Below are 25681 nucleotides of genomic sequence, written 5' to 3'. Positions count from 1 at the left end.
ACCTGAATTTCAGACCCGTCTTATTTCTAAGAGCAAATGCTGGTTATTCTTTTTCCGTTATTTTTTTCTTCAACCAGTTGACTGTGTGCGCGGGCGATCGAATTATACGCCAATACGGCGACGGATTTTGGTACTAGTATTCAACCCGTCGGCACTAGTATTCAACCTAGCGATGAAAGATGGCCCTATCTCTCAATCTGCCCTTGTCCCGTCCGACTATGGACTAGAGTCTAGACCATTTGAGATGAGACCAAACAGGGAATTAATCAAAGCCAGAGATTTACATAGATCTAGATCTAATTTAGCAATCTAAACCCTTTTGAGATTTGCTATCAATCCTCACTAGGTTGAATACTAGTACCATTCAGTGCAAAAGGCAATCGCCGCATAATTCGATCCTCCGCGCATACAGTCGACAGATTGACAAAGAAAATATTACAGATTACCCTGGAAATAACAAAGGTGTGAAATTAAGATAAATTCCCTATTTCTAAATATTTTGGGGAATATGTCAAAATCTTTGAATTATGCCGGGTTGAATACTAGTACCCATACGGTATACCATTAATATTCGTCAGTGATCGTATTTTTCTTCCTCCTCTGATGGCTTTACCAACTCGGTGATCTATGGAGCTGGGGAGGGAATAGCCAGGAGGCTTCTAGAGAGTAAAAATCATTTACTAACGTAAGGATAAGGTTACTCTCATAGTCGTACGAAGCCAGGTCTTCCTTCCTATACTTTTGCGTGTACCACCACAAAAATTGAAACTTTCGCCCACAAGATTTCTACTTTTTTTCTAAAAGATCTAGCCCTAAATCATGTACATGGGATACAACTTCATTTCCGACATTTCTACGCTATGGATTTTATTTTTAGACAAGAATTCATTTAAAAAAATGAGGAAAATATCATGAATAGACGGAAGAGACTTGCCCGATGTTTACGCCGCCATCTTGTTTTCTATTGTTCTTCACCCACGATACGGACGCTTGCGTCGCGTAACGTTGGGGCCTTCCGTTAGCATGCTGTCAATTGATTTTTGTGCAAATGAAATTTATGCGGTAGAGTGTTTTCAGTTTTTTATTTGTTATTTTGAAGATACGACCGTAAATTTGCGAGAATTTTCGCAAGCTAGTTTGAACTGGGCTGAAGAAAGCGGCTTGTTTTTGGTGAAGATTTTTTATATGCCATTTTGACAAGAGTTACGACAAACTTTTGTATATACTATAATCATCCTTTTTATATTAGAAGGATGCACAAGAAAAATATTTCATGTATACATCATATTGGTAATAATATTATGTGAGAAGTGAGTTTTTTAGAAAGAGTCTTTATACCTTTATACCTTTATACCGCATCTACTGGAAAAATACAGTTGTTCCTGCAGTCAAGTTTCCAGGTCTATCTTGTTGTCTTCCTATCTTGTTGTCTTCCTAGCTTGTTGTCTTCCTAGCTTGGATAAGTTCGAAAACTGAGTCTGTGCTATTTGTGCAATGTGCTGTGCCAATTAATGTATTGGAATGAAATAGGCACTATTCCCATGCGTGAACATAATGCCACGCAGACCAGAACTTGTCTAACTTTGTCTTGAAGCCATTGATTGTTGATGCTGTGACTACCTCAGTAGGCAAGGAGTTCCAGTCATTAACCACTCTAACACTGAAGGTGTTTTGTCTCACTGCCAGTCTACTCCTTTTCAAAAATAGCTTGTAAGGGTGGCCACGCGTTGCTTGAGTGGTAGCTGATGTGAAGAATAGGTCTCTATTCACATCATCAATGCCATAAATTATTTTATAGGTTTGTATCATGTCTCCTCTGCGCAGTCTGTACTTGATGGAGGGTAATTTCATTTCACGCAGTCTTCTGCCATAGTCCATTTCTTTCAGGGCTGGTACTAGCTTGGTCGCTCGTCGCTGGACTTTCTCAATAGCCTTCAAGTCAGAAGCATATCTTGGGTACCATATTCCATTCGCATATTCAAGAATTGGTCTCACGAGTGACTTGTACAACCTTTTGATGTTTTCTTTGTCTCTATGCAAGAAAGTGCGTCGAATCATAGCAAGCACACGATTAGCTTTCAAGACTGCGTTGGCTACTTGGGAATGGAATTTCAGTTGAGAGTCCATAATGACTCCCAAGTCTTTTTCCTCTGAAACTTCCTCCAGCACATCTCCATCTAGATGATACTGATGATGGGTATTCTGATGACCTAGATGGAGGGATCTGCACTTCGTTGTATTAAACTGGAGCTGCCACTTCTTGGACCACTCAGCTAAGTTGTCTAAGTCAGCTTGTAGCCTGTCATAGTCATCTTCCATTCTGATCTCTCTGAAGAGTTTGGTGTCGTCAGCGTATATCTTTACGATACTGCTTACTACCTCAGGGAGATCGTTGATGAATACCACAAAAACCGTCGGTCCGAGGACACTACCCTGAGGCACTCCACTTCTAACAGGTAACCACTGTGAAGTTTTTCCATTCACGACGACTCTCTGCCTCCGATGGGTCAAGAAGCTGTAAAGCCATTTCCCCAGACTACCTGTTATACCATAGGATCTGAGTTTGTTCATCAGTCGTTCATGGGGCACAGAATCGAAAGCTTTACAGAAATCAAGGTAGATGGTATCAACTTCACATCCTTCATCAAGAGAGGCAGTCCACAATTCCATGACTTCAAGCAGTTGTGTGACACAAGACCTTCCTGGTAGAAATCCGTGTTGTGCATCACACAATAAGTCATTCTGAATAAGTTGATTGAGAATGGCATCACGCACAACAGATTCCATGATCTTTCCGATAACTGAAGTCAGGCTTATTGGTCTGTAGTTTTCAACAGCATCCTTCTTTCCTTTCTTATGTATTGGTGTGATATTTGCATCTTTCCATGACTGCGGGAGATTACCTTCTTTCAAGGACTTTCTGAAGATAAGTGCAAGAGGTGTGCAAATTGTTCCAGCAGTTTCTTTTAGAACTCTCGGGTGAAATCCATCAGGTCCAGCTGATTTTGAACTCTTCAGCAATTTCAGTTTGTTCTTTACATTACTTGTGGTAATGTCCAGATCAGTTAGGAGATTACCCTTATGTCTATCTTCCAAAGTTGGAATCTGCTGCACATTTTCATCTGTAAATACACTGTTGAAGAAGAGGTTAAAGAGTTCTGCTTTGTCCTCGTCATTCTCAGCAGTGGTTCCATGTTTATTTTTCATGACCCCAAAATTAGCTCTGCATCTTCTTGAGCTATTTGCATATCTCCAGAAGGCTTTGGGGTTAGACTTGATATTGTTTGCAATGTCCTTTTCAAACTTCCTGCGAAGATTCCTCGTCATTTTACGAAGTTTGATGGCCTCTTTTCTTGATCGCTGATAGTCGACATCATCTCCACTGTCACGAAATCTTTTCCAAGATCTCTGTTTCTTCTTGTGTTGTCTGATAGCTTCCTTTGTCATCCAGAGTTTCTTCTTCTTTAGCCTAACCCCTGTGGTTTTAGGGATGTGTTGGTCTATTGTTGCTTGATAGATGGTTGAGAAGAAGTTCCATGACTCATCTACATTCATAGATTCCAGTTCACTATACCAATCTATGTCAATGATGGCATCATTCATTGCCTGGTAGTCGCCTTTATGGTATCGATACCTTTCTTCTTTTCTCAATGTTTGTTCGGCATACAATTTCACATGAATAAGGATACATTGATGATCGCTTAGACCCAGGCCAGGTAAGTAAGAGATATTTCCAATCATTCCTTCCTCATTAGTGATCAATAGGTCCAGTATATGTGGTTGTTGTCCTGTCCGGTATCGTGTGCACTCATCTATATGCTGATGGAGGAAACAGTCACTCAAGCAGTCGATAAACTTCTGTTCATGTGAATGATGGGATGTCCAGTTCTCCCAGTTGATGTTTGGGTAATTAAAGTCACCAACGATGATAAGGTGCGAAGGATTGCTATCTGCAACTTTACACAGCATCTCAGTCATCGTATCAGTAGTTGACATATCTATGTTTGGAGTTGGACTACGGTAAATGCATCCCAGAGTTAATGAGTCCATTCCCTTCAGCTTCATATTTATCCACACACAATCGTTGAAGTTTGACTCAAAAAATATTTCCTTGACTAAAGTAGCATAACGTTTGTGCACATACACCAAGACTCCTCTTACATCTTCTTTGTCAATGTTTGAAAACAGGACATAGTCTTCAAGCTGATAATTTTGCACAGTCGGCTTGATATCACAATTTTTGGGCAGGCATTCACAGATGACAATAATATCAATAGTTCGTTGTTCCAGCAGCAGGGAAAGTTCATCCAGTTTGTTGAGTAGGCAGTCACTATTGGTATACAAAATTTTCAATTGTCCAATATTGGAGTCGGCACCTGCTTTCCTGTGCGTCTCGCCAAACTCTCCTTCGCTTACTGTGTCATCATCAGTCAAACGCCTCTCATCAGATTCTTCTTCTGTTTCTGTATCATCTGAGTTAGTTTCTCCTGTTTCTGAATTATCATCATTTTCTTCATCTTCTGTATCTGCTTCTTCAGAGTTAAATTCCTCACCCTCTATATCAGTATTATCAGAGTCAATATCTCCTATTTCTGCATGAATTGAGACAATTTCCTCAATATCTCTGTCTGCATCGTAGTCATTTACCTCCGTAGGATCTGAGTCTATTTCTCTAATTTCTGTGTTTGGAATGTCAAAGTCACGGTCTCCAGTTTCCGCAGTGTTTGCATCAATTTCTCTATCATAAGTATCAACAAGTACATCAAGTATTGTACGTGCATCAATTGAGAGAATTTCTCCCATGTCTGTGTCAGAGTCCTTATCTCCATTTGAGTCAGATTCTTTAGTGTTTCTTTTTGCATTAGATTCCTCTATATCTTTCTCCACTTCTGCATCAGATTTGTCCATTTCTTTCTCCATTTCTGAATCAGTTCTCTCTATTTCTGCATCACTTTTGTCGATTTCTTTCTCTATTTCTGTATCAGATTTATCTATTTCTTTCTCAATTTCTGTAGGAGACTCCTCTATTTCTGTCTCTATTTTTGCATCAAATTTGGCTATTTCTTTCTCAATTTCTGTATCAGTTATGTATTTTTCTTTCTCAATTACTGGATCAGACTCCTTGATTTCTTCCTCTATTTCTGCATCAAATTGCTCTATTTCTTTCTCTATTTTGGCCTTGGATTTGTCCATTTTATTCTCAAATTCTGCATTGGACTTGTCTATTTCTTTCTCCATTTCAATGTCAGATTCCTCTATTTCTTCCTTCATTTCTACCTTAATAGATTCCTCTATTTCTTTCTCCACTTCTGCATCTGGTTCTTCTATTTCATTATCCATTTCTGCATCGGATTTGTCCACATATACTCCTTTCTCCATTTCTGTATTAACAGACTCCTCTATTTCTGCCTTTGATTCCTCTAATTCTTTCTCCATTATGGAATTGAATAGGTTTATTTCTGTCTCCATTTCTGCATCCGATTCCTCTATTACTTCCTCCATTCCAGCATTGGATTTGTCCATTTCATCCTTAATTTCTGCTTTGGATTTGTCTAGTCGTTTCTCCATTTCTGTAACAGACTCCTCTATTTCTGTCTCCATTTCTGCCTTCGATTCCTCAATTTCTCCATTGAATTTGATCATTTCTGAATCAGATACCTCTATTTCTTTCTCCATTTCGGCATTGGATTTGTCTATTTCTTTCTCTATTTCTGCACCAGACTCCTCTGTTTCTACCTTAGATTCTTCTATTTCTTTCTCTGGTTCTGCATGTGATTTGTCTATTTCTTTCTCCATTTCTGCATCAGATTCTTCTATTTCATCTAAATGTACTTGAGCAGATACTTTTAAAAGAAATGTCTGGTTTGTTCTTGATTCCAATCCACATATACATGTATATGTTGAAGATATCTTGTGAGATCTATCTGTTTTTCCAATTCCTGCACGGCTCGGAGTGAAAGCATTTAGTCAGATACTACATGCTCCACCCTCATTACTTGTAGGTACATGTAAACGAGGTTCAGCTTCAGCAGATGCTTCATTTCCTAGTTTCCTACTTTCACTCCCCTCATCCTCTGCATATGGTCTCTTGAAGTTGGCCCTGACATCTGCACTTTCTGGCATGCCATGTGGTTGTGTGTTTTCAACTACAGCATCTGAACCGCAAATTTCATTATCAATTCCTTGTTTTCTTGGGGCATGTACTTCAATTTTCTGATCAATTTCTTGTTTTCCATCTTTAGAATGCTCCTTACCGAATGAATGTTGAGTTTCCTGATAAGTTCCTTCTTCGTTCATTTCTGGCTTATTTCCTTTCCGATTTAGCACAAGATCTCCTTGAGCTTGTATTTCTCCTTGTACATGTAAACCCTCTACAGCTTCAATAGTTCCATCTTGTAAGTGTTCAGTATCGGCAGGAACTGCTTGTACCTGAGCACTTACTCGCTTCTTGTGCTTTTGGGGTCTTTTCCTGGACTGTATGATTTTGTCCAGTTTGATGGTGATGTTCTGTTCACCTGCCTCTCTTCGTCTTTTGAGTTCTGTACGAAGCTCCTTGTGCTGTGCTCTTTGTTGAGGGGTTCTATCTGGGTCAATGTAAGCATTTGCCCAATTTTCAGAAAGACGCAAGTTTCTAGCTTTAGAGAGGACTTCTTCTCGAGAGCCTTCAATTTCCACCAGAAGCAGTCGGGGGCGTCTTGCCTTGTCTTGGTATTTACCACCAAGTCTAACAGCCTTCTTGATTTTCACATCGTCAATCTGTAACTCTCCGTTGATAATTGTCTGCACAATATCCTTATCTTTCTGCTGTCTGACCTTCACATCTCTACTTTCGCTTTCAGGAATGTTGTGGACAATGAGATTCTTACTCCTTTTTTCTCTATCAGCATGTTCTTCAAGTAGATCTAGTCCTGCACGATCATTTTCCTTTCGAGTTCCTTTGACAACTTCAGAGAAAAGCAAAGTCTTTTCAACTTTTGATGTTGATGGTCGTTTATCGTCAGGAGTGGTTTCTGCATTCTGGGCTACAGATATCTGCCTTTGATCAATCAACTTGTCACAGCTTATTTGTATTTGATCAACTTTTGATTTTAAAGATATGATGGCAGTTTCCATGCTCTGTATATGCGACTTCTCTTTTTGTATTCTGTCACAGACTTCAGTTTGGGAACTCCTGTGATTTTGGGCCAGATTTCCATTACTGAGCAACATATTTACCTGACTTATGCATTTACCACAGTACCAATGCAGATTGTTGAATTCTCCTATTTCATTGAACACTGCTTTTGAGAGACAAGAACATTTTATGCAGTTCCAATTATCACAGAAATTACAGCCAACAAGAGCAGGTACAGTAGTATTGCATGTGCTGCAGCTAAACTCAGAATGTTGTTTAACAGGATTGCTGCTCTTGAGTTTGGATTGGGTTGGTACTTTCCTATCCTTTTCTCTTTCAGTATTTGGTTTTGTCTTTGTTCCCCTAGAGATTACCGTTTTCTTTTTACGGCAAGATTGACTTGATTTATTCCCTTGTGATAGGTCATTTTCTGATAATCCTAACACACTATCTTCCTCTTCACTAGTACCGGTAATCAAACTTGCATTGGCTCCAGTAGCGATCTTTTTGGCTCTTGTTTTATATTTGCCAGATGGCGAAATCTTCTTTAAAAATAGAGACATTATGTATCTAGTTGGGCTGCAGGTCAACTCACCATACAAATTGGAGTGATGTAGCTCTCAAAAATAGGGTGAACTCCAAAGCAATGGCAATGCAATACAAGTCCAAAGCAGAAAACTGAAGTAAAATTTCCCTTTTGAGCAAGATGAGCCTCAACTAAAAACAGGTGAAGAATGCAGTTATATACGATGATGCATCAGGATACAACAAAGTTTGTGTTTCACTGAGGATTGTTATAGTTGAATGAGATATCCAATCACCAATGCTATGTGCATGTACAGTACATGTACATACAAACAACAGAGCCCATGTCTGGGACCAGGATGAACACTGTCATAAGTGTAGAGAAAATGACCTGAATTCAGGGCTCAAATTCTTCTATCAGGAGCTCAGTTTTCTCCTAAAAATTTCTGCTAAATGGTCTTTTTGAAGCAGAAAAGCAAATAGTGAGGTATTATAACTCCAGTAATAGAAGGATTGCAAAGATTTTGATGGATTTTTGGGAAAGTTCCAAAGCAAAGCACAGCACAGCACCTATACAGCACCTATCTCAAAAGAGTCAATGGCGACTATAGTCAATATGACAAATCGCCACTCAAACCAACATAAGAAGAAGAAGCTCAGAACAAAACCACAGATTTCTTTATTTTCAATCCATTTACGGCGATCCTGCTTCTTAAATTTGAGTTGAGCCACGCCTCCATGTGCTTTGAAAATATGGTGCAGAATCCACATTTTTAATACCGAAATTTGACTGTTTAAAGGGGATTTTGGAGTTGAAGTCAGGACATTTATTTGGTGAGTGATGTTGTCCATGTGCATGTAACAATTTGTTACCTAGGGATACCTAGGGAAGTTTCTGAATGTAGGCATGTTATGCCTCAGTATTCAGTTCTAGGTTTTTCCTCCTCAAGATGGCTGGCTCACTTCCGGGAACAGGGCTTTCGTAGTCATATTTTATTGGCTCATTTTCCAGCATCTATCCAGGGCAGCACCAAAACTGCACACTTGGGGCAGTGAAAACTTCATTATTTAGGCTATTCCATGTCTTACGTATTCTAACATAAAAAGAATTCCTATATTTCCGGGTCTTTGTCCTTGGTATGAACAATTTTTTACTGTGACCTCTGGTATGTTCACTATATTTTTCTTCTAAATTAAGTTTTGTACATAGATCATAATTATTAAAGTGTTTATATGTTTCAATCATGTCACCCCTAACTCTTTGATACGCCAGAGTTGGGATTTTTAACTGTTTAAGTCGTTGTGGATAGGAAAGCTTCCTTAATTCTGGGACTAATTTTGTTGCCCTTCTTTGTACGTTCTCTAATGCATATATGTTTCTTCAATACGGGGTTCCACACAGCATGGACATACTCAACTTGTGGTCGGACAAGCGACTTATACAACAATGCAAAGTTATTTTTGTCTAGATAAAAAAAAGTTTGTCTGATCAAACCTATTAGCCTGTTGGCCTTGTTTATCTTCGATTGCATGTGCTCTTCAAAGCTGAGTTTATCATCAATTACAATACCCAAGTTGGTGACATGTTCAAGCGCATCATTCATTAAAGTGTATGCAAAAGCTTCTTGTCGGTCCTGCGTGTTACTAATAGAGAGTACACTACATTTCTTGGGGTTGAATTTCAGCAGCCATTTTTCTGACCAGCATTTCAGATGGTCAAGATCACTCTGGAGGGAATTGCAATCATTCTGATCTCTTATATACTTGAACAACTTGGTATCATCAGCAAAAAGATAAACATTACTTCCAGTAACAACATCTGGGAGATCATTAATATATAACAAAAATAACACAGGTCCAAGGACACTCCCTTGCGGAATTCCGCTATCTACATGTCCCCAACTTGAGAACTCGCCATTCACACACACTCTCTGTCTCCTTCCAACAAGAAATGCCTCGATCCAACTAATCACCTGTTCATTTATACCAAAACTACGGACCTTTTCAAGCAGTCGACGGTGAGGTACCTTGTCAAAGGCCTTCATAAAGTCTAAATAAATTACATCGATTGTACCCCTTTCTTTAAGAGCTTTAGACCACTCATCAACGACATTAAGCAACTGAAGCATAGTAGAACGACCAGGCAAAAAACCATACTGCCTATCACTGAAAAATCTATTTGAATTCATATGATCAAGAATCTCATTGCGTAAAATGGATTCGAAAAGTTTACAAGCTACGTGTATACATGTAAGGCTTATCGGCCTATAATTTGATGGAAGCGATCTATCACCTTTTTTAAAAACAGCACTCACATTGGCAGATTTCCAGTCACAGGGAACAACACCTTTCTGCAAAGAAGTTTGGTAAATGATACTCAAAGGTAGAGCAATTGCTGGAGCTACTTCACGTAAAGTCCTAGGATGGAACCCATCTGGCCTTGGAGACTTGGAAACATCAAGTTTGGAAAGCAAAGAAAGGACATCATCTTCATTTACCACAATTTCACTAAAATCTTCAACTACACTATGCTGAGCAGGGGTAGGAATATCACCAGGAGGCTCAGTGGTATAAACAGTAGAAAAATAATCAAGTAAAATGTCTGCTTTATCTCGATCTCCCTCAGCAAGTTCAGCCGTTTGTGGATTCCTAAGAGATGCCACTCCAGTTCTAATCTTTGTTTTGAAGTGCGCATATTGCCAAAATCTCTTTGGATTCAATTTAACTGCCTTAGCAATATTTTTTTCATAGTTTTTCTGGAGTCGTCTAGTAGCTGTTTTGACCCTATTTCGAAGCCTTTTATAAGTCTTCTTCTTGCTTTCTGTTTTATCTCTAAGATAGCGCTCCCAACTCCTATGTTTTTTCTTTATTAGTGAAAGAGTATCTTTATCTATGGGGAAATCACCTTTCTTGCCCCACGATTGTGTTCTAGAAATTGTTCTTGAGTACGCCAGTCCAATGAAGCCAAGGCTTCCCTCATATCAACAAAATTAGCTTTGTCATAAAGAAATACTTTTTTCATGCTACTGGACTGATCATAATAACAGTTCAGTTTGAACAGCAATATAGCATGGTCACTAGAACCCAAAGGACTGCAGTGTTGTACTGTTGAAATAAGATCATCTCTATTTGTAAAAATTAAGTCAAGGATGTTCGGTTTGAAACCATGCCTGAACCTGGTAGGGTGTGTTACATGTTGATACAAAAAGGCATCACGTACACATTCAATGAAATGAAATTCTTCACTATTCTCATTCTTGGAAGTCGTCCATGAATCCCAGTTGATATCTGGGTAATTGAAATCCCCCATTAATAGAATATGACTATAATTCGTCCTTGAAATACTCCCTATTGTGCTTAACAATGCCATGTTATTTGCCTTACTTCCACTGTCACTTCTATAAAAACAACCAATTAAGAGCTTATCTTTACCCCTTAAATGCAATTCAACCAAAACGACTTCATCAAAGTCTTGGCGCGATGATACGTCGACGGCATTAGCACTCAAAGATTTATGAACATAAATGATAATTCCCCTACCAGGGGCATTAGTAACATTAGTGAAGTGTATTACATATTCATTCAAAGTAAAATCTTCGAGTTGAATTTCTCTGAAATTTGTTGGTTTGACTTCAGTAACAGCAATAATGTGGGGTTTTTCGTTCACGATGAAAGTCTTAAGTTTAGCCATTTTATTACGTAATGAATCAGCATTTGTGTATATACATCTCATAGATTTAAGCGTGTCATCGTTTGACTGTGAATTGGAGAAAGTGTCCCCAATTGACTGTGTATCAAAAATAGTGTCATCAAGTAAAAGTTTATTAATAATATGAGTTGGATTTTCAAGTAAAATTGTGTCATCAATCAACTGTGTATTACTATTAAGGGGTGGCAATAACGATTCTGGAACATCTTTTGTATCTTGAATACTTACATTAGCTCTAACGTGTTGCCGGGAACACCTAACACAACGGATTAACTGAATAAAAGCACCAACGCATTTACAAATACTAACACATTTGCAATAACTAACATATCTACAATCACATTTGTATGGGAAGTCATTTACTTTTTTGACTGTTGACTTTCACCCAATGGGGGAAAGCCCGATGGATCCTGCGGACCAGTCTGGTTGTGCGGAGTTGTCTTGGGATGCCCATTGGATCGGAGGCTTTCTGACCTTCCAGATCCAGGGCCCCGTTCAGTTTGAGCGTGCTGTGCTCTCCATTTCTTAGCATTTTCACGGTGACGCTGTCTCTCCATGGGTGTCATATCTTTACGAATAGCAATGTGCTTAGACGCTACATTCTCCCTCAACCTACTAGCATTCTTTAGTATAGCATCCCTCTGTTGCTCAGATGCTACTGTCACCCGGAGTGGGCGAGGCTTGGGTTTTTGGTCACCCTGACTTGCATTTCTCTGGCCAAGTCGCCTGCAGTCATTAGGATCAACGCTACCAACCGACTCATCCATCGTGGAGATTAGATTTGATGCAACAGATGGATCATGCTCCTTACAAGATGTTATGTCATCACCTTCCTCTTCCACATTGAAAAGTATCACATTTTTCTTTCTCTTATTTCTTGCATCCATTTCATTGATATAGGCAGCAGTAACAGACTCATCCAGACCACTGCGACTGGCCTGCAACTGATCAATTTCTCTGAATAGCCGGTCAATATTCATCCAAGTACCTTCACTATCTCCATATAACTTCTCAACCCTGCGAAATAGCTCATTTGTTACTGAAACATCGGCTTTGACTGCTAATTGTGCCTCAAAATGATCCATCCTAGCAGCCAATTTGGAAAAATAAACCTGACACCTCTCCTCAATTTCAAAGTCATCGTGCACAGCATGGAGAGCAGGATGTTTGCAATCTGGACAATACCAATGTAGATCAGCACTAGAGTTTGCCAGAAAATCATACTGATCATCGGGCATTTGCAGGCAAGACACACAGAATGCATAATCGCATCTACTGCAAACAACAAGTTTATCTTCATCATGATCAAACTCAATGTCACACAATTTACAAACCCACACACTATAACCAGCAGGTGCAATTTCAGTAGTACGAGCCTGAATAGGTTGAGAGCTAGATCTAGGCTGGCTACTCCGTTGTGATGCAGGACTCCCGGAATGCTTTCCTGATCCTGCATTCCCTACTCTCCGTCTGCCTCGGTTATTACCACTACTTGCTCTAGTATTAACACCTCCAGCAGTGGCATTGCCATTGGCATTATTTGTATTACCAATACTGTTTCGTGTGTGTTGTGGTGATTGTGCTGGCTTATGAAATAAGAGTGCCTTGTCGAATGGAGGCACATGTCAAATTCCGGTTGGGTTGCTCTAGGTCTACTAGTGGCACTCTAGGGGGCATTGGGACCTCAATAAATCAAGGTTGAAAAAAAGTTGCCAGAGACTTGCAAGTACCATTGACTTTGTACAAAATGCACCTGTAGATATTTTATCAAAATTCTTATAATCTGTGATATCTAAACTGCATTAAACAACTCGTTTCACCCAAAATAATTTATAATTTTACAATTTTTTACATCTTGATCTGATTTTAATGAAATTTCAGCATTATGCTTGTTTGATTTTAAATCGGCTCAATGTTTGGGTCACGGACTTGTCCTTTAATTCAATGGATTAAATGAGGCAAAACAGTTACAAAGTTATTACAAACAAAATTCATGAAAAAAATTTAAAAAGAAGAAAACTAATTTCATTTTTCAAAAGATATTTCTATTCTTTTTTTATTTTTGTTTCATACAAAATATACAAAGCGATGGGGGGGGGGGATAAAATGAATTAAGCACTTCTCTAATTTTGAAATTTAAAAAAGCAAGTTTGTTTCTTTTCTTTCTTCACTTTGATACCCTAGGTAAATGGTTTTTTATTAATTTCTACATCAACTGGAGCACTTGAACATGTGAGCTAGACTGTCAGAGCACAAAGGATTGTGGGTAAACCGTTCTCCTTACAGACTTTGAAGAACCGCAGGTGAACGTGAGTTACTGGTGATTACCAAAAATAGGTTTATTTTTCTTTCTTTTAGAGCCCCCCCCCCCCCTCACATGATGCTGTCCTAATATGATGTGATTTTTTAACAATTCACATTTTGCATTTAAAATGGATGTTAACAGTTGAAATTGTTTTATGCTTCTTTTGTTTAAATTGCCAATCCTTAAATTTGTATGATCCTTTTCCATTTTAATTTTGGCATGATTTAATCATGTATTACAAAAATAATAAAAATATGATGCTTTTTTTTTTTAATGTAGCATCTTGATCAAGAGGATTGAAGTCCAAATCGGCTTTAAATCACAGCATATAGCCATATTGATACGACATCACTACGATATGGAATTGAATTTTATTGCTAAAGGGAGGCTCACAATAGCCATGAATTTTGATTTAACTATTCATACCACTTTTAAAGATAAATTCCAGTTGTGGGAATGATCTCAAAATGACTTTTTACAGAATTTAATATAATGATCACCAAAGTGTCTGTATGAATAAAAAATATGTGCCAAAGGATTCTGGAAGAAATTGTGCAATTGCTGAGAAATAAGCAAAATAAGCGCGGATTCGGTCACTTCCGTCGGGTCTTTATTCCAGCAATAATAATACACTGTCCCACGTGTGCCTATCTGTGTTGGCGATCTTCAGTGTGATCGTTTTTTAGCGAGATATTATGATTTCACATAGTTCAGTTTATGTAACTGTACCAGATCTAGATCCACGATGATATATCAATACTTTACCTTGGTTTTACAGACTTTCTCACGAAATCAGTGTTTTACTGCAACTACGTTCATTTAGCTTTAAGAATGTTCTTTTTTACAATTACTCATTTATTGTGCATACATTGTATATTCAGCATGGACATTATTTATTATATTTCGTAGCCCACAAAATGCTGATGTGCCCCTTTAAGGATAGCATGAACTATTAGGATAGGAATGAAGGTGACTCGTAAGAGGATGGCTGTTATTCGTTTACATCGGAAGGTCGTCTATGCTGCCATTCTTCTCTTGCTTGTACCCTTCCTAGTTCTGATTTACTACAGCACTTCAGAACACCATGGTGAGTTTCTTTTCATTCACCATTTCCCTTTTTTTACTCTAAATTTTTTCTATGGAGCCTCCCAGGCCCCCCTTGAGATCTCAGCCATTGGCCGCACGATCACGCCAAAAATTTGCATGCAGGTTGTCTTGGACATAATCTACAATACTATACAGTAATTTATTTCATGCAAATTGGTATGAAGCAATTATGCTAATTTATGCATAATTAGTAAGCAAAATCATACTTTTCCCTCTTATTCCCTAATAAAGCTCCAATTGTTCAAATTTTTTGTATAAAATCTCTTTTTGATGTTCCTAGCAATGAATTTTACACACATTATTGAATTTTTAATGACATTTGTGTTGTTAACCATACATGGACAAAATGTAATGTGAGTAACCGTAACGTGAGTAACCATATCATCTGCACCCCAAGTAAAAACCATGTGTTCTTTAATTTTTTAATTATGTACAAAGTTTGTCTCCCTAATATACTTCTTTGAAATGGATATAATCAACTTTCATAAAAGCCTTGTATGAGGAGACTTTTCACTTATGTCGACTTTTCATTTTATGCATGTCCAAATCATGTAACGTGAGTAACCGACACATTCCAAAGATTTGGAGCATCATAAAATTTCCCAAGTTTTGTTTTTATACAAAGGATAGTAAGACTGTGTACTTTGTTGTGATAAGGAGATGTTTAGTTCCTATCAATAATAATGGAGTTACAGCTCCAAGTATGAGTCAAGGTGTCTCCAAATGTAACGTGAGTAACCGTGGAATAGCCCTTAAGATGATTGCATGAAGAAAGCATAAAATATAATTAGGTAGATCAGGTTGCCAAGAAAGGCAAGAATGGACATTTGATAAACCCACTAGGGCCATCATTTGGGTACAGACCAGCAGGAGAAAGAATGCATTGAAAAGGTCAATGCTATTACAGGGCTCGACATTAGCAGTGACCCGATGGCCCGAGGCAACCAAAAATGAGAGTAGGGCCACCAAAATTCTGCAAAATCCCACACTTGGTGGTCTGGTCGGGCTACCAAAGTTTTGTAATGTTTTTTATTGTTTTAGGGCCACCAAATTTGCTTTAATAGGGGCCACCAAGAATGTGAAATTAATGATTTTGGTGGACAGATTGGGCCACCAAGAAAAATAGTTAGTGTGGAGCCTTGGCTATTATTGAATAGGAGAATGTGACCAGTTGATTGTTTGATTTGTTTTGCCATTGTAGAGCAGGGAAGCATTTCATGAAAGAAATAGAATATCTGTTATAAGCTACTGAATCATTCCATCTGATTGGCTTAGAGCAAAATTATTAAAAATCACTGGCATTTTGTCTCATGAAATGCTCCCCATAAATATGATCTCTTGCATTGAAGTGGAATGTTGTGGCCCAGTGGATAAGTCTTCTGACTTTGAAACTGAGGGTCGTGGGTTCAAATCCCAGCCATGGCGCAATTTCCTTCAGCAAGAAATTCATCCACACCATGCTGCACTCGACCCAGGTGAGATGAATGGGTACCCGGTAGGATTAATCCTTGAATGCACTGAGCGCTGAAAGGCAGCTCGAGCTAAAGCCGGGGTAATAATAATATCAACGCACCTCGGAATAGAATATTTCTAGATAGATGGCACTATATAAATGCCTATTATTATTATTATTAGTTGCTTTCTTTTCTAATTTTATAATGTCTAGAAGCATCTAGAGAAAGTAAGAACCTGCTTGGCTTCAACAGCCGAGAAGCCATCTTAGCGGACAGAGTCAAGGAAATGGAACATGAGAACCAGATGTTACGCCGACAGCTCAGGTATGTAAAGGCCACTGCACTCCTTTCGACTGGTCTATGACCTGGTTTTAGAAGAACCAGCATTTTCTAATAATATTATTAACATAAAAAAATGATCTTATGGAACATGAAAACCAGATGCTACGCAGACAGCTCAGGTATGCAAACTACCTTAATTCACACCAATGAACGTAGAGGGCAGCAACACATGGCAGTGTTGCTTTTAGGAAGGTTCACTCCGCTCAGATTTCGTGACCACCTAGGCTCCGCCCCCCACTCAGCGCACTTATTTGGTAGATTGTAGAGTTGATTTTTTTTTCGTTTGTTCAATTTTACTATTTTTTTACGCAGGCAGCTCAGGTACATATAGGGACAGTGATTTTCCGTTTAAAAAAATTGCCTTTTCCGTTTCAGAAAATCTCAAATTCTGTTTCAGCATGTCAGAAAACGGAAATTCCGTTTCCCCATAGACTTTGTACACACGGAAAAGTGACAATTCCGTTTATACATTTACATGCACACTCGCACTGGTCAAAATTTGTATCTGCTACTGTACCAACAACACAATAAAATCCGTTCTAATCGGATCTATGCGGGTGAATAAAATATTTTAACACACCCATTTTGCATGCATACATCCTCACCTTTCATATTATTAGCATTATTTCACGGTGAAATGATATTTCATCGATAATTTTGGGGGTTTTTGGACATCGTTATCATCAGTCATCGTCTTTTCCCAATCCGCCATCTTGGATTTTAAGACCACGATATCGTGCTGTTACATCTTCAAACGTAGAGGGCAGCAACACACAACTGTGTACATGTAGTTGAACGATACATACAGTGTGCATGTGAAGCCCAACCCGGCCGCCCGGGTACGGGTACGGTGCGGGGTACAATCGAGTGTGCTGATGTCGAGTGCAGTCACGATGTGTGAATTGTCATGATAGTAGCGAAGTGAGATCGTGTTTTCTGGGTTTTTTTGGCCATTTAATATTCTCATTTTGTTGTGATTTTGGAGTAATTTCTGTTGCTATTCTGTGTATTTTGAGGGAAAATACGTTTTCCGTGATTTTCCGTTTGAAATGCCATTTTCCGATTCAAAAGGCCCTTTCCGTGAATTCCGTCCGTTTTCCGCGATCGCGGAAAATCACTGTCCCTATACATAAAGGCCACTGCACACCTGTCGACTGGTCTATGACCTGATAGAATCAGCATTTTCTAATAATATTAAAGTAAAAAAATGATCTTATGAGAATCCGGATTACTATTTGGCTACTAATTTCAAAACGTAAATAGTTGCTATCCTTTAGATCGGAGCAATGACCAAATTGGCTAAATATTGTAGCTTATTATACGATTGATATGACATTGCGATTCCGAATTGAATTCACTTTTATACGTATGAAGAGGAATGAAGTAAGCATAATATTTAATTTATCAATTCAGAACTTTTGCCTCTAGTTTGTTCCATGATTTAACCCTAATTCTCCTGGAGGGGGGGGGGGGGCCATAATGGCTCCCCCCTCGACAATTTTCGCGATATATCTGCTGCGCAAAATTTTTCGACCTCGCCGCTCACTGATTTTTTACTTTCAAGTCTCGTGCAAATTTTGAGACCAAATTAATGACGCCCATGTACGCGGTTACGACATTATGTAAGTGCATGTCAGACCCAAAATTGCTCATAAACGTGATTTCATGTACAAATCCAATGCAAATTGTGTATTTAGCCAAAATTCATAAATGTATCATTATTTCTACTTTACTGTTTAAACTTAATTAATTTTGCCTTGTTTATGATCAGAATTAAGTCTCGAACGATTTCCATCGAAAAAACAAAAAGTAAAAAAACAAAGAAATACATAAGAAATTAAAAAACTAATAAAATACGTAAGAAATCGGTCTTGGTACCAGAATTTTTTTCATTCAAAATTGTTAGGAATGCTATAAAGAATATTTTCAACAAAAAATAGCATTCTAGGAGCTTTATTTAGTGAATCAGAGCAAAAAGTATGATTTCATGAATAAATTAGCATAATTAATTCATATAAAATAAAAATATATGAATTCAGTGAAATTTACCAATGCAACTGCGTAGATTATGTCATTCTCTACCATCATGCAAATTTTCATTGTGATCGCGCAATCCGCGGCTGAGATCTTAAGGGGGGCCATAATGGCCCCCCCCCCCCCCCCCCGGGAATGACAAGAATCAAAATACCTCGGGAGATTTAGGGTTAAAGGGGAAGTTCACCTTGACAAAAAGTTTTATGTAAAAATAGCAGAAAAGGTTACAGAAAAAGTAATGAAAAATATTGGCAAAGGCTTGAGGAAAATTCTTCAAGGAATAACAAAGTTATTAGAATTTAAATTATTTTGATTTGTGATGTCATATTTAAGCTTTCCTACGTATCGTATGTTTAAAAAATCAATAAGATATCATTTTCTCAGAAAATTGGAAATGGTTTTTACTGTACCTTAGTATATCAATAGACAAATAATTTCACGGTCCGTTCTTTAAAAGAAAACAAAAATAAGTTATCACAAACCATTAAAAGTCGAAATGTATGCATTTTTGCCATTTTATATTACATAACATACGAGGCAGCTGCTTGTTTATGATATCACAAATCCAAAACTTTTCCAAAAATTATAATAACTTTCTTAATCTTTAATGGATTTTCATCAAACCTTTACCAATATATTTTTTTTAATTATTTTTACTGCTATTTTTGCAACAAAGTTTTCTTCAGGGTGAACTTTGCTTTAATTCATCCCTTTTGGGCATTTTGAAAGTTATTTGCATTGGAAAAAAATCCTCCCATATCATCAGAAAGAAGTGCCCTAAAAATGTGTTTTATTGGAGAAACTGTTGAGTCTTCAGCTTATTAAGATCTAATTTATTAGATTTGTAAAATAACTGCTTAAGGTCTATTTAAACGAAGACATTACAGAGAGATGGCACAAGATACCAAATTTACCCTTATCAAAGCTTTGAATTTGCTTTGAAGCAGTTATGAACAGTCTACGAAAGGTAGCAAATTTGTCTCTGCATGTATCAATTTTTTCCCCTGTAGTATATCTCAGTCGGTTGCAGCAGACGTAATAATAATAATTGGCATTTATATAGCGCTATATCAATCTACGACTGTTCAAAGCGCTTCACAATTATTATTACCCGGTCACTGGATTCATAGCATTTCAAGCAGCCTGTTAGGCGCACACTTGCTAAACCAACCACAATGACGGTTGTTTCCTACCGGTACCCAACTCGCACCTGGGTGAGAGTGAGACAAACCAACAGGCCTTGGTCAAGAATAATATTTAAGGAGATCGCGTCCCTCTTAACTGCCTTTAATGCGGTCAACTGACTACTAAAAGTAACAAAATTGTCTTTGCATGTATTCATTTTTTTTCCATAGTATATCTCAGAGTCAGTTGCAGCAGACGTATGAGACATACCAGCAGGTCTTGGTTGAGAATAACAATGTTTCAGGGGATCCCGTCCCTCTTGAGATGAACCGATCGTTGCCTGTCAATTGCGTCAACGCAGATCCCATTCCCAAGTGTGAGGTAAGTTTGACCTATAGTGTAACAAATTTATTTCGTAGAATTAGAGAAATTAGTTGACCTTTTAATGTATCAATCAGGGTTTTTATTGTGTCACCTGCATAGCAGAGCGAGACTATACACTGTAGGCGCCACTTCCGACGGCGGCGTCGTCAACATTGAAATCTTAACCAAGGTTAAGTTTTTGAAATGTCATCATAAATTAGAATGTATATGGACCTAGTTCATGAAACTTGGACTTAAGGGTAATCCATTATTACTGAACATCCTGCCATAGTTTCAGGTCACATGACCATGGTCAAAGGTCATTTAGGGTCAATGAACTTAGACCACGTTGGGATAATTATTTTCAAGATCTTAACCGAAGGTTAAGTTTTTGAAATGACATCATGACTTAGAAAGTATATGGACCTGAACATCCTGCCATGGTTTCAGGTCACATGACCAAGGTCAATGGTCATTTAGGGTCAATGAACTTAGACCATGTTGGGGGAATCAATATGAAACACCCACCAGGTTTCTAAATCCATAATAGAAATGAAGACAATAGAATGAACATTATAGAAACAATCAGAAATCATTAAAATCACACTATTGTGGGTATCACAAGTATTCTGTAGAAGTCAGACCTTTTTCTTTGCTTTTTTATTTGTGTATAAAGTTGTGTGTAATTTACACAAGACTATATTAAAATTTCCTGGATATTTAAATCCATCGTACATGTAGAAATAAGTAGAACAAAAAAATCACTAGAATTGCACCATTCTGAGTCGTACAAGTTCTTTTTTTTGTATCTTGCAGAGGATCCACGTGTCGATCGTTTGTGCCGGTCATAACGCAAGTCGCGATGTCATCATCCTCATCAAATCGATCCTGTTCTACCGGAAGAACCCCCTTCATTTTCATTTCATCTCTGATGAGATGGGGCAACAGATCCTCTCCACGCTCTTCAAGACATGGGATGTTCCTGGAGGTGAGAGATACATTAGAGAGTTTGCGCATTTACTATGGGGAAATTCTCTACAATGCATCATTTCCTTCGAAAATGCAATAAAAATCACAATGAAGAGCTGAGTGGCTTTTGTTGAAAATTGGTAGACTGGGACAGCAGGGCCCCCGTCTTACAAAGAGTTACCATTGATCCGATCAATCGTAACTCTATGGAAATCCATCAGTGGCATAATTTTTTCTCCAGGATATTTGCGCAATGTCCTTTGTAAACAAAGAGAAGCACAGTGAATTTGCAAGAAAACAATGCCTGAATGCCTGAAATATGCATCATAGCTAGAAAATATTTTGAACAAACATGCATAATAGACGTTGACGTTGCTGGCCGTCCATAGTTGTGATTGATTGGATCAATCACAACTCTTTGTAAGATAAGGCCCAGATCATCCAAAGATTTGCACCGGACGAACAATTGCAAATAAGTCGTTGTCCAGAATCAAGAGATTCCGATGCTGTCCCAGCCCACCAACTTTTGACAAAAGCCTCTCAGCTCTTCATTGTAGAGAGTTTCCCAGTATTAAATATGAAAAGTCTGGAATGTCAAAGGGGCAGGGGGGGGGGGTTCAAATTTTCTTACACGCAAAACAGAAAAGTATTTTGGAAAAAGTAGCAAAATAAAGAGATATTGATTAAAAAACATCCAAGAGGGGAACGACTGATTATTCTTTCCTATCCACTTTCAATTTATATATTTTTCCCCCCTCAGCTCTATTGAATAGTTACATTATAGTTTCTTCCTCTACTTTCCTCCCATATCTCATACCAGCTCAGCTCCAATTTTTCCTTCCTTATTAAGGCGATATAATAATTATATTATATATATATATATATATATTTTTTTTTTCTCCACTCACCTCTTTTAGATTTACTACATTTGCTTATTTACATGTATACTATGGTTTCTTCATAATACACCCCCTCTCTTCTATATTTGCTTTTACCTTTTTAGGCAATTTGCTTCCTCTTTTTCACATATACAATATAGTCTAATGTTTTTGGTTTTTTTCCCCTTCACACCTATATAGCGGATTACAATATCAGTTACACCATATGTGTATTTATATTTTTTCATATACATTTCTTTTTTGGATATATTTATATACATATATCACTCATAGATACATCTTTACACTTACCTTCTTCTCTTAGTTAGTTTAATGCTTTATCATATATACTTATATGTCTTTTGCACATTATCAGTTGTTCCCCATTCTTTTCCCTTTTTCCCCACTCTTATGCACCCGTTTATTATGCCTTTCTTTGTAACCTGTTTGACCCACCTCTCACTAATTCTCTTGTTATTCATCTCTTCCTCATACCCTCTATCACTGTTTTGTTCCAGATCCTGTTTGATGTTGCCTGCCTCATTATCTTAATCCCTCTTGGCTTGAGGTCCTTTACTGGCCTTACTTACACTAACTTCCCTTTGTGTCTGCCTACTCCTTTTCTTTCATCCCCTTCACTAACCTGATTGGTCTTCTCTACTCACTAATGCCCCTTTTGTCTCCTTGGTTCTAGTGTTGCTGTAGCTTGTCTGTGGTCTGTATTATGGTTGTTCCACTTTATATGTTTGTCATTTTGCCTCCGACAAAGATTCTGCTAGGATCGAAAGCTTAGGCCCCTTTTGACTTTCTAAGAAACATTACAAAATATTATAACGATTGTATAAAACATTTTTGCTTTTATAATGACTTGTGTGTATTCTGTGACATGAATGCTTTAAAAATGAGGAAATTTTGTTTACCCCTCAATTATTATCTGAACTAACCTTAAAAAAGAAGAAGAAAAAAACACCAATGGAATACTTAAATTTGTAATGGAAATTTAAATATATTGAAATCATAAGGGTTAGTGTGAAGGTATTTTTTATCATTCTCTATATTTTCCCCTTTTTTTTAATTTCTGTAGTAAAAGTAAGCTTCTACCTCGCAGAGAATTATAAGGTAAGTTTTAGAAATCTTTCTCCATTTTATGATTAGTAGTCCTTGAGATGAGGCAGGCCCTGAGTTATTCTTCCTTTTATTCTCTCTAAAACTGAAGTTTTATTGCTCTAATTTGATTGAACTTTGACCAACCAATAGCCGGAGACTTTGTGAAAACAGTCGTCATGAATATTCATTAGGTGGGCTGATTATGTCACATCCCCACTTTCCGTTTTCTTACACATGTATGTTATTACATAAAATCATATCTTTTTCATTATTTCATACTTGTGTGAATAATATGTCTCCCTTATAATGAAACAAGTTGCAGCAATAAATATCTAATGCACTTAATCAGTTGTCAATCCAATTTTTCTAGTTCTTGGAAAAATTTGAATAAACCTAATTTCATATAATAAAATACAAAAGAACAAGTGGGGATGTGACATCATCAGCCCACCTAATGGATATTCATGACAACTGTTTTCACAAAATATTACTAAACTTTAAAATTCATTAAATTTGTTATTTGTTTTCAGCATTTTGCTCAGTGAATTCAACTCTATTTATTAAGCTATAAATACTTTCAGCCCGGACCATCCCTTTAATGCTGTAAATATTTTGCTCCACTCATTAGTGACTTGTTTTTCTGATGCTTAGATGAGTGTCAAGCTCTACATTTATCAGCGTTCTTTATGTTGAATAATCACTTTATAGGGGTTTGGGGGCACTGGGTCAATAGGGGGAGGAGGGGAAGGGGGATGCAACCCCTCCCCCACATTTCAATACTAGTAGACATATACAGACATTTAAAATAACCATTTAATCGTGATTTTATGGATGTTTGGGCCCTGCCAACCCAATTTCAAACTCATTCAATAGCCCTTGCCTTAGTCAAAGCTATTTTCAGACCAGCGAATCATCTGTTTTTCATGTAATCAGTCAAATATAGCCCAAGTTGATATGCCCCCAACTTTATTTAGTAACCATATCCAAAAAATTATGATTTTATGCATGTTTAGCCCCCCCCCCTAATATCAAACTTGCTCTGCAGCCCCTACTTATGTCTAATCAATTTTCAGACCAGATTCTTATTAATTAGTTCATAGTCAAATGTATCCTTAGTTGAGAAGCCCCCCCCCCTCTTTTCAATAACCATGCACAAAAATATGAAAATGACCCATAAAATTGTGATTTCTTGCATGTTAAGCCCCTCCCCCTCTTTCAAACTTGTTTTGGGGGCCCTGTCAAAGCTGAAGCAATTTTCATCACAGACTGTGCATGGCTTCTGTTACTCAAGTTTTTATTTGTAAAACTCTTCTCTGATTGTGTGCATATTTTGTCCATTTGCTGTGTCATATACTGTAGAATGGAATGGAGGGGGGGGGGGGGGATATGGATATTCCGCACCAGCCCCCCCCCCACCCTCTTCCTGCTCTTTTGGCTCAGCCTTTTAAAGGTCAAGTCCACCTCAGAAAAATGTTGATTTGAATAAATAGAGAAAAATCAGACAAGCATAATGCTGAAAAATTTCATCAAAATCGGATGTAAAAGTTTCGCTTATTTTTAACAAAATAGTTACCGGTATATGAACGAGCCAGTTGCATCCAAATGAGAAAGTCGATGATGTCACTCACTCACTATTTCTTTTGTTTTTTATTGTTTGAATTATACAATATTTCAATTTTTACAAATTTGATGATTAGGACCTCCTTGCCTGAAGCACAAAATGTTAAAATAGTGTTCAGGGAGGAATGAAACTTCATTTCATATGACAATGACAAGAAAATCAAAATATTTCATATTTCATATAATAAAATACAAAAGAAATAGTGTGTGAGTGATGTCATCAGTTCCCTCATTTGCATACAGACCGAGATGTGCATATAACTGTTTTGTGAAATGAAGCAAAACTTTAAAATGTCATAACTTTCTTATTTTACATCTGATTTTGATGAAATTTTCAGTGTTATGCTCGTTAGATTTTTCTCTTTTTATTCAAATCAACTTTTTGTTGGGGTGGACTTGTCCATAATAGTCCGGGTTATAATTGAGCAAGGTGCCACACGGAAAAGGATAAATTTTCATCTAGTGCTTCTAGACCAGTTTTTTACGCTGAATATGAATATATGAGGTAACCAGGCTGTATCCTGAAAATTAACCCGTGAGGGCGCTTTTTTCAAAATGGCCGCCAAATTTTCAGAACATTTGAACTTTCGTACATAGATTTTGACATAAACATGCCATTGCCACAAAATTAGTGTCATATGAAAGACAAATAAATTTCCTACAATTTGGTACCATTTATAGGGGCTAAGTAAGTCAATTGGCTGAGATTTTAAGTAGAAAACTGCATTTTTTGTCATTTTTTTCCAAAAATTGAAAATTTAGCAAATACATGATTTTACATAATTCTAAGAAAAATGAATCAATTATCTTGAAATGTTCCAAAAAACTTTATTGATATACTATTATCATGTGGATGAAATTCCAACTCTGTATCATTCTTCTTAGCAAATTTATAAGGTATCAAACTTGTATACTTCAATTTCAGAAATGTCGCTTTTTGTATGCATTTTCATAGACTAATACGTATAACATGTATAATATGTATAATGTATAGTTACAAATTCAATGCAATTATCTCTGCTCGTTAAT

The 25681-nt window shown here is 37.4% G+C and overlaps 1 protein-coding gene across 3 annotated transcripts in view; it reads left to right on the top strand.

Annotated features, from left to right (window-relative positions):
- The first annotated feature begins 13530 nt into the window (after nucleotides 1-13530).
- Nucleotides 13531-25681, top strand: part of LOC129268077 (xylosyl- and glucuronyltransferase LARGE2s-like) — a 22054-nt gene continuing 9903 nt past the window's right edge. Inside the window, exons 1-6 of one of the 3 annotated variants that reach the window (XM_064104978.1) lie at nucleotides 13531-13657; nucleotides 14563-14740; nucleotides 16427-16538; nucleotides 19946-20096; nucleotides 20895-21066; nucleotides 23010-23044. In XM_064104978.1, coding sequence (XP_063961048.1) covers nucleotides 14617-14740; nucleotides 16427-16538; nucleotides 19946-20096; nucleotides 20895-21066; nucleotides 23010-23044 — 594 coding nt within the window. In that variant the 5' untranslated portion in view covers nucleotides 13531-13657; nucleotides 14563-14616. Of the gene's footprint in view, nucleotides 13669-14562; nucleotides 14741-16426; nucleotides 16539-16642; nucleotides 16676-19945; nucleotides 20097-20894; nucleotides 21067-23009; nucleotides 23045-25681 lie in introns of those variants that run through there. The other 2 variants (XM_064104979.1, XM_064104980.1) reach the window with 2 other exon arrangements.

The sequence above is a fragment of the Lytechinus pictus genome, chromosome 9, assembly GCF_037042905.1.
Source record: "Lytechinus pictus isolate F3 Inbred chromosome 9, Lp3.0, whole genome shotgun sequence".
Classification (NCBI taxonomy): Eukaryota; Metazoa; Echinodermata; class Echinoidea; order Temnopleuroida; family Toxopneustidae; genus Lytechinus; species Lytechinus pictus.
Note: the sequence above shows the minus strand (reverse complement) of the source record. Positions and strands in the feature narration are given on the sequence as shown.